The sequence below is a fragment of the Pelophylax lessonae genome (genome assembly GCF_965119305.1).
Source record: "Pelophylax lessonae genome assembly, chromosome: 2".
NCBI classification, from domain to species: domain Eukaryota; kingdom Metazoa; phylum Chordata; class Amphibia; order Anura; family Ranidae; genus Pelophylax; species Pelophylax lessonae.
In genome coordinates, this window is record NC_138769.1 from 740,724,464 (window position 1) to 740,736,630 (window position 12,167).

At 48.2% G+C, this 12,167-nt stretch overlaps 1 protein-coding gene across 1 annotated transcript in view; it reads left to right on the forward strand.

Annotated features, from left to right (window-relative positions):
- Positions 1–204: 204 nt before the first annotated feature.
- NUMA1 (nuclear mitotic apparatus protein 1) overlaps positions 205–12,167 on the forward strand; it is a gene marked incomplete at its 5' end in the record, with an annotated part of 135,223 nt that continues 123,260 nt past the window's right edge. The window contains 1 exon segment of the mRNA XM_082248294.1: positions 205–228. Within this exon segment, the coding sequence (XP_082104420.1) occupies positions 205–228 (24 nt within the window).

The following is a 12,167-nucleotide window of genomic DNA, read 5'->3' on the forward strand; positions in this document are numbered from 1 at the left end:
AAAAACATAACAATACATATTTGCTAAACTTTTTAACAAACACCGGAACGTTACTGCAATTATGCAGAAGAAAACATAAATTTCTTAAAAATAATCACAAAACAACTCAAAAAATTATGGATGTTTAATTTGTTTGTTAATAATATTGAAATAGTAGGGTGTTGTCATAAGCAGCTTCAAGGCCTTTCTGTATTTGGTGACCACATGTCCGACGTGGCAGATTTCCTGGTAAGCTGGCCGAACACTATATGAGTTTGCGAGTTCTTAATGAACTAGATGAAATTTGCTCTGTGGGTGGCCCCATTGGCTACACAGAAAATTGTAGGCCAAGCAGCATGCGGCTGCTGTTCAGGTATTCTGTATTCAGGTAGTCACTGGCACTTGTCAGTATACAATAGCTGCAGCAGAAGATTTGTCCATCCATGCTGTATAGCATGGATTGAAGAAAACAAACAGAAGGCACCTCTAAGTGCAGAAAACAAAATACTTGAATTGCCAAAAGATAAAAATGCACTTACAAGCATTAAAATATCACAAATCATCATATGGAGTTAAAGGGAGTCATGCGGCAGGTGGTCCAGTGTGCAGCTTGATGGCATGGATCCCAATCGACCAGCAGAGGGGGGCCTCAGGAGAGGGTCCAGTGTAGACATATGCCGGTTTTCGGTAATTCGATATATTGCGGTATTGCATACCCACGGTATTGTTATTGTGGCATTTTTAAAATACTGAGTTTCTCTGCTCCTCAGTCTGACTTGTGAATTGATACATTTGGATGACTCATTCCTCATTCAGCAGTTCTCTCACTCAATAGAAAACAGCTCTGGTAATATGATCCTAGAGTGAGAGACTTAGCTCCTCCCTGTAACCAATCAGACGGCTCCCACTCAGCACACACCCACATGTTTCCTTCCCGGGCTCAGAGAGACACAGTGAGAGACACAGTGCCTTCTGCAAGTACTTTTACCATACACTGTCACTAGATCAGGGGCGGAGCCAGAGGGTTAGCTGGGGTAGCAATTGCCACCCCAGACGAAGTCCTTGCCACCCCTGGTGCCACCCGATCCTGGGCGGGTGCATGGCAGTGGAGGAATCACAGGGGATCACCATACGGGAGCTGCGGAGGGAGGCGGATGGAGAGCTGGTAGGCAGAGGGAGGGAGGAGGAGCGGAGTAATCACAGGGGAGCGCCGATCCATCCCATACCAAGACAGGAAGACCGGACAATCGTCCTGTATCTTACTTTGTGTGCTCCCACTTCTGGGTGATGTCATGAGGGAGGGACTAAGGAGAGAACCTCAAATACCCATTGGCTGGGGAGGCAGCAGGAGTCGGTGCAGCCTAAATCTTGAAGGCTGCACCGCCTCCTGCTACTTACACAGCCAATGGGTGCATCAGAAGCGCTGTCTGTCAATCACATGCCTTAAATCTTCATCCTGATTCCTGCGGTCTTCCTGTCTTGGTGTGGGATGGATCAGCTCTGGAAGGAGTTCCTGGGCAGCCTGCAGTGACTGAGGTGAGGGACGGTTTTGCCCAAGTAGTAGAAGCGCCTGCCCAGGCTGCCCTGTTCCTGTACAGTCTATGCTCCTTACCATAAATGTTTCCCCCTTTAACAACATCATTGTAATGTCACCCATATTCTGGCCCTTTTACCAGAGTGAAAGTCCCCTAACACCTGTGCAGCATTAGTGTCAGCTTACTGTCAGTAACCCTGTTTAAAAGGACAGGAATATGGGTGGCATTACAATGATTTATTAAAGGGGGCAAAATTATTTATAATAATTCTCCTAAATCCTGCTTTTTTTTTTTTTTTTTTTTTTTTTAGCAGAGTGGCAGATTTTTTATGGGGCTAATAAGCCACAACAGCAAGCCAAGTGTTTGGCTTATGGTTGTGGCATGGCCCCATTGACCTGGATAGCCAAATTTCACATAGGTTTAACATAAACCATCGTGGCTGTGGCACATGTAGAGGGGTTCCAGTTGTGATCTAGACTTCTAGTTGCCTGTTTTTACCATCCCCTGACCGCTCAGAAAAAAGTCTTAAATGAGCAAAATCATCTGAAAAAACTGGCCCTTTAGCTTCTTCAGCTCCCCCTTAATGACCAGACCATTTTCTGCGATACGGCACTGCATTGCTTTAACTGACAATTGTGAGGTTGTGCAACGCTGTACCCAAATACAACTGATGTATTTTTTTCCCACAAATAGAGATTTCTTTTGGTTTTATTTGATCACCTCTGCAATTTTTATATTTTGCGCTATAAACATAAAATTAGCGACAAATCCTTTTTACTTTCTGCTATAAAACATTGAACACTTTGTATATTGACCCCCCAAAATAATAACTTGCCACCCTTTTGCCACCCCCGTTTTAAAAGTCTAGCTCCGCCACTGCACTAGATAGATAGATGGAGAGATAGATATACAGATAGATGGAGAAATAGATATACAGATAGATATACAGATAGATATACAGATAGATGGAGAGATAGATATACAGATAGATGGAGAAATAGATATACAGATAGATGGAGAGATAGATATACAGATAGATGGAGAAATAGATATACAGATAGATGGAGAGATAGATATACAGATAGATATACAGATAGATATACAGATAGATGGAGAGATAGATATACAGATAGATATACAGATAGATATACAGATAGATGGAGAGATAGATATACAGATAGATGGAGAGATAGATATAAAGATAGATGGAGAGATAGATATACAGATAGATGGAGAGATAGATATACAGATAGATGGAGAGATAGATATAAAGATAGATGGAGAGATAGATATAAAGATAGATGGAGAGATAGATATACAGATAGATGGAGAGATAGATATACAGATAGATGGAGAGATAGATATACAGATAGATATACAGATAGATGGAGAGATAGATATACAGATAGATGGAGAGATAGATATACAGATAGATGGATAGATAGATAGAAATACATACACGGGCATAGCAGCATATATATATATATAGATGCACAGGACAAGCAGCCCACGTTACATTAGTATATAGCCATCAAGCAGTGTCTGGCCTACCTGGTGATGACTGGTCCTGGCGCTCCGATCCGATGGCCTGGTCATTAACCACTTAAGCCCCGGAGGATTTGGCTGCTAAAGGACCAGGGGTTTTTTTGCGATTTTTTACTGCGTGACTTTAACGGACAATTGCGCGGTCGTGCGACGCTGTACCTAAACGAATTTGACGTCCTTTTTTTCCCACAAACAGAGCTTTCTTTTGGTGGTATTTGATCACCTGTGCGATTTTTTGATCACGCGCTATAAACAAAAAAAGAGCGTAAATTTTGCAAAAATAACAATATTTTTCACATTTTTTTATATGAAATTCCCCAAAAAAAAAAGTAAAAATCAAAATTTTTTAACATTTTTCGGCCAATTTGTTTTATGCTACCTATGTTTGGTAAAAAAAATCGCAAAAAGCGTATTTTGATTGGTTTGCGCAAAAGTTATCGCGTTTACTAACAAAGAGAAAGATTTTTGTCATTTTTGGTGTTTTTTTTTTTAACGCGTAATGGCGGCGATCTGCGATTTTTTTTTCGGTACTGCGACATTGCGGCGGACAGATCGGACCCTTGACTGACATTTTTGACACTTTTGGGGTTACCAGTGACATTACTGCAGTAATCAGTGCTATACATATGCACTGTTACTGCAAAAATGACACTGGCAGGGAAGGGGTTAACTTTATTGGGAAGGGAGGGGTTAAGTGTGTCCTAGGGGCGTGCTTTCTACTGTGTAGGGACATTGCTATTGGTGTAAAAGCAAAGATCAACCGTTCTACATAGTAGAACGGTCAGATCTTTACTTTTACACAGGGAGAACTGACAGGCAGCTTGTTTACACAAGCTGCTCTGTCTTTCTCCCTTCACAGGAGCGATCGTAGTGTGGCCGGCGGACATCGAGTCCGCCGGTCACACGCACTGACTTGCCTCTGAACGAGCCGCGGCGGGCGCGCGCCTCGGCGGGCGCGCGCCCGCTCGCTATAGGCTCGCAAGTCAGTGACAGGCGAGTGACGTACCGATACGTCACTCTGCCTGGCCGGGGCTGACCGCCGCAGTATATAGTCGTGCGGCGGTCGGCAACCGGTTAAGGGGGCAAATCCTTGCGGCCCAGAAGTGGTTAAACCTGCAGGAGGAGCAGTGTTTTTATTTGTAAATTACTTTACTATTGCTTTAGGCCTGATTCACATGTATGCGGGTTAGCGGTTCACATGTATGTGGGTTGGCGGCCCATATTTGCACAGGGATAGGGATAGCAGCCCATTGATTTGAATGGGGTTGGGCTGCTATGCCTGCGTTTTCAGGTGAAAAAAGCCGCATGCAGAATTTAAAAAAATCCAGTGGCCGTGAACCCCATCCTGCTTTTGCACCATGCGACTTACTTGCAGTTCCTGCACACACAAACTGTGTTTTTAAATGCTGGGCCCATGTATTTAAAAATGCAGAAAGCTTGCCAGAGCAGGAACTGCAGGTAAGTCGCATGGTGCAGAAGTAGGATGGATTTAAAGGCCACTGCATTTTTTTAAAATGCTGCATGCAGCTTTTTTTCTGCGTAAAATGAGGGCATAGCAGCCCATTCAAATCAATGGGCTGCTATGCCTGTGCAAATGTGGGCCGCCAACCCGCATACATGTGAACCGCCAACCCGCATACATGTGAACCGCCAACCCGCATACATGTGAACCGCCAACCCGCATACATGTGAACTAGGCATAAAGCATGTGAAAAGTAATTTACAAATAAAAACACCGGTCCTCCTGCAGGTTTAACCACTTCTGGGCCGCAAGGATTTAGCCCCTAATGACCAGGCCATCGGATCAGAGCGCCAGGACCAGTCATCACCAGGCAGGCCAGACACTGCTTGATGGCTTATTTTAGGCTTGGTTCACAGAGTCTGTACTGACTGACTATATAATTATGTGCAAAGGTGAACCAAAGTCCCTAAATTCAGCAATGAAATTGAAGTGAGGTAGAAATGTAATAATTTAAGTTTAATAATTGAATACCGTGATAATACCGTATACCGTGACAAAACCCTAATCAATTAATCGCAGCATGGAAATCTGATATCGTCACATGCCTAGTCCAGTGTGCAGCTTGATGGCATGGATCCCAATTGACCAGCAGAGGGGGGCCTCAGGAGAGGGTCCAGTGTGCAGCTTGATGGCATGGATCCCAATCGACCAGCAGAGGGGGGCCTCAGGAGAGAGGTTCAGGAAGGACTAGGTCACCTCCTGGCACCTGCCTTCCACTCGGGCCCTGGGCGCCTTCTGCTGATGTCACATTCGGGTTCTGCATTCCATGCTTGTCCCAGCAGCGCGGTCGTCCTTCCTGGTCCTCTCTACTGCAGCCTTCCTCTGCTGGTTGGTTGGGATCCATGCCATCAAGCTGCACACTGGACCACCCCTGGGAGCACCTGCCTCTGGACTCCCTGTCACATCCATATGATGAGCCTTGCTATATTCAAATGCTAGTAAGTGTATTTTTATCCTTTGGCAATTAAAGTCTTTTGTTTTCTGCACTTAGAGGTGCCTTCTGTTTGTTTCCCTTTTAGTGCCGGTTCACATATATGCGATGCGGTAACCCTGCAAATTCACTGCGGGTTCCCGCATCGCATTCAACTTGCAGGCAGTTTACACTGCCATATGCAAATCCTCAGGGGTATCAATACACAGTTAACACCCCCAGATCAGTTTACATATTGCAGTGCCAACTGCCAGTTTGGACATTAATCGGATCGCATAGGTGTGAACCAACATGGGATCCAATTCTGGTGCGGACCCAAAAAAGGGTCCTGTGCGAGTTGTGTCCGAATGCGATGAGAATTCAGCCATACAATATTTATGGCTGAATGTGCATCACACAGATATCTCATGTGATTTTTAGAGCAGTGCGCTCCGAATCACATGCAATGCCATCACGCATATGTGAACCGGGACTTAGCAGAGTTTGCTTCTCTCTTGGAGTGCTGCCTAAGTGCTGTTTGAGACACCTGTAACAGACCGTTTCAGCAGACAAGGGGTTAAAATCCGTTTAGGCGATATGCCCCTTTCTGAGAGACAGGCACAGCTACTTGCAGGACACCAAACTCCCGAACTGGATACAAAATAGCACTCCAACCTGGAACCTCACGAATAGCTGCTAGCAGACGAACAGGAAAAGCATACATCAGCTTACACTCAGTCTCCAACAGCATACAGTGAATCCCCCCAAGAACGAGACAAAGCTCCGAGATGAGGGTAAAACAGGAACAACATTTATTGGAAGAACACAGCACACTTTTATACAGAAATTGGAACATCCTTCCCCCAACAACCGCTTTCCCATTGGTCAATTGTAAAGTACTTGCAGTTCCCAATAAGGTCCTCTCCAGCCCATGCAAATGAGGGCTTGAAAATGGGTCAACAGTGATTGGTCAGATAGCTTTGACCAATGCAAGGAGGGCTGCTATGCAAATGAGGACTTGAAAATGAGTCAACAGGGATTGGTCACATAGCTTTGACCAATGCAAGGAGACAGAAGCCCAGGGGGCAATCAATGTAGACTATAGTCAGACACAGAACAATGGTTCCCTAACGAGCCCTCAATACACATTACTCTGAGTGTCAATACCTCCCTTAGTAGACAACAGGTCAGGTCATTAGCACACCTGACAAAAGGTGAATGGAGAGCCACCTTAGACAGCCCGTCTCCTCAGAACTTCCTGGGATGACCATATTAGGAGTTGACTTCCTGTGCAGTGGCGGCTGGTGCTCAAAAATTTTGGGGGGGGCGCAAAAAGAAAAATGTAATAGGTATTGCTTCGCGTCAAAAAACGCAGTAAAAAATTGCGTGACTTTGAAGTCATGGTACAGGCATGGCACAGGTGATGGTATAGGCATGGCATAGGTGATGGTACAGGCATGGCACAGGTGATGGTACAGGAGATGGTATAGGCATGGCACAGATATGGTATAGGCATGTCACAGCTCATGGTACAGGAGATGGTACATGTCCCCTTTCAATGCAGTGACCAGCGTACATGCCCCCTTTCAATGCAGTGACCAGCGTACATGCCCCCTTTCAATGCAGTGACCAGCGTACATGCTCCCTTTCAATGCAGAGACCAGTGTACATGCCCCCTTTCAATGCAGAGACCAGCGTGCGTGCCCCCTTCAATGCAGAGTTCAGCGTGCGTGCCCCCTTCAATGCAATGAACATTGTGCTGTGCCCCCTTCAATGCAATGAACATTGTGCTGTGCCCCCTTCAATGCAATGAACACTGTGCTATGCCCCTTTCAATGCAATAAACACTGTGCTGTGCCCCCACAATGCAGAGTTCAGCGTGCATGCCCCCTTCAATGCAACTGTGCTGTGCCCCCTTCAATGCAATGAACAATGTGCTGTGCCCCCTTCAATGCAATAAACACTGTGCTGTGCCCCCTTCAATGCAATAAACACTGTGCTGTGCCCCCTTCAATGCAATAAACACTGTGCTGCGCCCCCACAATGCAGAGTTAGCGTGCATGCCCCCTTCAATGCAACTGCGTGCCCCCTTCAATGCAGAGTTCAGCGTGCGTGCCCCCTTCAATGCAATGAACATTGTGCTGTGCCCCCTTCAATGCAATGAACATTGTGCTGTGCCCCCTTCAATGCAATGAACACTGTGCTATGCCCCTTTCAATGCAATAAACACTGTGCTGTGCCCCCACAATGATTGCAGAGCGCCACTGCATTGTCCCCCAATTATTGCAGAGCGCCACAGCATTGTCCCCCAATTATTGCAGAGTGCCAGCATTGTACCCCAATGATTGCAGAGCGCCACAGCATTGTACACCAATTATTGCAGAGTGCCAGCATTGTACCCCAATTATTGCAGAGTGCCAGCATTGTACCCCAATTATTGCAGAGAGCCAGCATTGTACCCCAATTATTGCAGAGCGCCACAGCATTGTCCCCCAATGATTGCAGAGCGCCACAGCATTGTCCCCCAATTATTGCAGAGTGCCACAGCATTGTCCCCCAATTATTGCAGAGCGCCACAGCATTGTCCCCCAATGATTGCAGAGTGCCACAGCATTGTCCCCCAATGATTGCAGAGTGCCACAGCATTGTCCCCCAATGATCGCAGAGCCCCACAGCATTGTCCCCCAATGATTGCAGAGCGCCACAGCTTTGTCCCCCAATTATTGCAGAGTGCCAGCATTGTACCCCAATGATTGCAGAGCGCCACAGCATTGTCCTCCAATTATTGCAGAGTGTCAGCATTGTCCCCCAATTATTGCAGAGCGCCACAGCATTGTCCCCCAATGATTGCAGAGCGCCACAGCTTTGTCCTCCAATTATTGCAGAGTGCCAGCATTGTCCCCCAATGATTGCAGAGCGCCACAGCTTTGTCCCCCAATTATTGCAGAGTGCCAGCATTGTCCCCCAATGATTGCAGAGTGCCACAGCATTGTCCCCCAATTATTGCAGAGTGCCAGCATTGTCCCCCAATGATTGCAGAGTGCCAGCATTGTCCCCCAATTATTGCAGAGCGCCACAGCATTGTCCCCCAATGATTGCAGAGTGCCACAGCTTTGTCCCCCAATTATTGCAGAGTGCCAGCATTGTCCCCCAATGATTGCAGAGCGCCACAGCTTTGTCCCCCAATTATTGCAGAGTGCCAGCATTGTCCCCCAATTATTGCAGAGTGCCAGCATTGTCCCCCAATGATTGCAGAGCGCCACAGCATTGTACCCCAATGATTCCAGAGTGCCAGCATTGTCCCCCAATTATTGCAGAGCACCACAGCTTTGTCCCCCAATTATTGCAGAGTGCCAGTATTGTACCCCAATGATTGCAGAGCGCCACAGCTTTGTCCCCCAATTATTGCAGAGTGCCAGCGTTGTCCCCCAATTATTGCAGAGCGCCACAGCTTTGTCCCCCAATTATTGCAGAGTGCCAGCATTGTCCCCCAATTATTGCAGAGCGCCACAGCTTTGTTCCCTAATTATTGCAGAGTGCCAGCATTGTACCCCAATGATTGCAGAGCGCCACAGCTTTGTCCCCCAATTATTGCAGAGTGCCAGCATTGTCCCCCAATTATTGCAGAGCGCCACAGCTTTGTTCCCTAATTATTGCAGAGTGCCAGCATTGTACCCCAATGATTGCAGAGCGCCACAGCATTGTACCCCAATTATTGCAGAGTGCCAGCATTGTACCCCAATGATTGCAGAGAGCCAGCATTGTACCCCAATTATTGCAGAGCGCCACAGCATTGTCCCCCAATGATTGCAGAGCGCCACAGCATTGTCCCCCAATTATTGCAGAGTGCCACAGCATTGTCCCCCAATTATTGCAGAGCGCCACAGCATTGTCCCCCAATGATTGCAGAGTGCCACAGCATTGTCCCCCAATGATTGCAGAGTGCCACAGCATTGTCCCCCAATGATTGCAGAGCCCCACAGCATTGTCCCCCAATGATTGCAGAGCGCCACAGCTTTGTCCCCCAATTATTGCAGAGTGCCAGCATTGTACCCCAATGATTGCAGAGCGCCACAGCATTGTCCTCCAATTATTGCAGAGTGTCAGCATTGTCCCCCAATTATTGCAGAGCGCCACAGCATTGTCCCCCAATGATTGCAGAGCGCCACAGCTTTGTCCCCCAATTATTGCAGAGTGCCAGCATTGTCCCCCAATTATTGCAGAGTGCCAGCATTGTCCCCCAATGATTGCAGAGCGCCACAGCATTGTACCCCAATGATTCCAGAGTGCCAGCATTGTCCCCCAATTATTGCAGAGCACCACAGCTTTGTCCCCCAATGATTGCAGAGCGCCACAGCATTGTCCCCCAATGATTGCAGAGCGCCACAGCTTTGTCCCCCAATTATTGCAGAGTGCCAGAATTGTCCCCCAATGATTGCAGAGCGCCACAGCATTGTCCCCCAATTATTGCAGAGTGCCAGCATTGTCCCCCAATGATTGCAGAGTGCCAGCATTGTCCCCCAATTATTGCAGAGCGCCACAGCATTGTCCCCCAATGATTGCAGAGCGCCACAGCTTTGTCCCCCAATTATTGCAGAGTGCCAGCATTGTCCCCCAATGATTGCAGAGCGCCACAGCTTTGTCCCCCAATTATTGCAGAGTGCCAGCATTGTCCCCCAATTATTGCAGAGTGCCAGCATTGTCCCCCAATGATTGCAGAGCGCCACAACATTGTACCCCAATGATTCCAGAGTGCCAGCATTGTCCCCCAATTATTGCAGAGCGCCACAGCTTTGTCCCCCAATTATTGCAGAGTGCCAGTATTGTACCCCAATGATTGCAGAGCGCCACAGCTTTGTCCCCCAATTATTGCAGAGTGCCAGCATTGTCCCCCAATTATTGCAGAGTGCCAGCATTGTCCCCCAATTATTGCAGAGCGCCACAGCTTTGTCCCCCAATTATTGCAGAGTGCCAGCATTGTACCCCAATGATTGTAGAACGCCACAGCTTTGTCCCCCAATTATTGCAGAGTGCCAGCATTGTCCCCCAATTATTGCAGAGTGCCAGCATTGTCCCCCAATTATTGCAGAGCGCCACAGCTTTGTTCCCCAATTATTGCAGAGTGCCAGCATTGTCCCCCAATTATTGCAGAGCGCCACAGCTTTGTCCCCCAATTATTGCAGAGTGCCAGCATTGTACCCTAATGATTGCAGAGCGCCACAGCTTTGTCCCCCAATTGTTGCAGAGTGCCAGCATTGTACCCCAATGATTGCAGAGCGCCACAGCTTTGTCCCCCAATTATTGCAGAGTGCCAGCATTGTACCCCAATTATTGCAGAGCACCACAACTTTGTCCCCTAATTATTGCAGAGTGCCAACATTGTACCCCAATGATTGCAGAGTGCCACAGCATTGTCCCCAATTATTGCAGAGTGCCACAGCATTGTCCCCAATTATTGCAGAGTGCCCACAGCATTGTACCCCAATCAATGCAGAGACCAGCGTGCGTGCTCCCTTCAAACTTACCTGGCGGCGGCGCGGCTCAGCTTCTTCCTCCTCTTCTGCGGCGGGTCCTTCTCCCTCGTCTCCGCGGCGGGAACCGGCGGGCGGCCTCTCCTCTTCTCTGAGCGGCGGTGACGGTGAGTGACTGACGCACGCACCGGCACCGCCCCCATTGCGACGTCAGCGATATCCTGGATGATGATTGGTCCAGGCTGGAGACTGGACCAATCACAGCCAGGATATCACGAAGGTGGGGGTGGCCAAGCGCTCTTTCCTGCGCCCAGGTTACGCCCCCAGAAGGCAGCCACCCCCCCTTTAGCCACCACATTGGCCGGCGAACCGATTTTTTTTTTCCGAACTTTATTGTTCTTTTTGTCTTTTTTTTTTTCTTTTTTTTAGGGGGGGCGGCGCCCTGGCGCCCCCTATGCACGGGCCGCCACTGTTCCTGTGCCTTACAGTTTACAGGAAGAATGTTTAGCTTCCAAGATAGAGGCAAGACTCCATTATCCACATGGTTAGAGAAACCCAAAAAGACACAAAAATGCATAACTCCCAGTCTACTGAACAGAACCCCCACATTCAACCCTTCCCCCGATAGCCTGGATCTGAGCGCTCAACATATCCAAACAGCGCTCAGATGCCACAAACACAGTCAAATTGCCATGGTGTTTATGTTTAGCATGGGCTGATGAGAGGGTCCATAGTCACATTGCAGGAGGCGAGCAACCAGGCTTCTCCAACGCCCAGTGGCGAGATTGGTCTCGTCACATCTCTCCCCCTTTCCAAAAAGACTAACAGGGTACCTGACCTCCTGCCGGTCAGTGCCCTTGTTAGTCCAGCAGCCCACCCACAAAGCAGAAAAAACAGTACGGCCCACCCACAATAAATGGTTACTACACCTGGTTAGAGGAGAAACTTGTCCATGTCCAGGTGCCTCACCACGGCTGTGTAGGGGACTGGTAGGCTGCCTTGGTGGGTTGCTGAGTGGGCAGAGACCAGCGGTACTCTGTCCTGGTGCCAGCACTACCACCGGAGTAGTCTGGTTGGAGCCTGGTGGCTGGAGACTGACTGTCTCCCCCTTGGATACACAGCTCTGTCGTGGGGGAGTAGGACCGACCATCCCTACCCCCTGTGTGGTAAGTGCAGAGACCACGGTCCCATCTGCACCAGTGGGG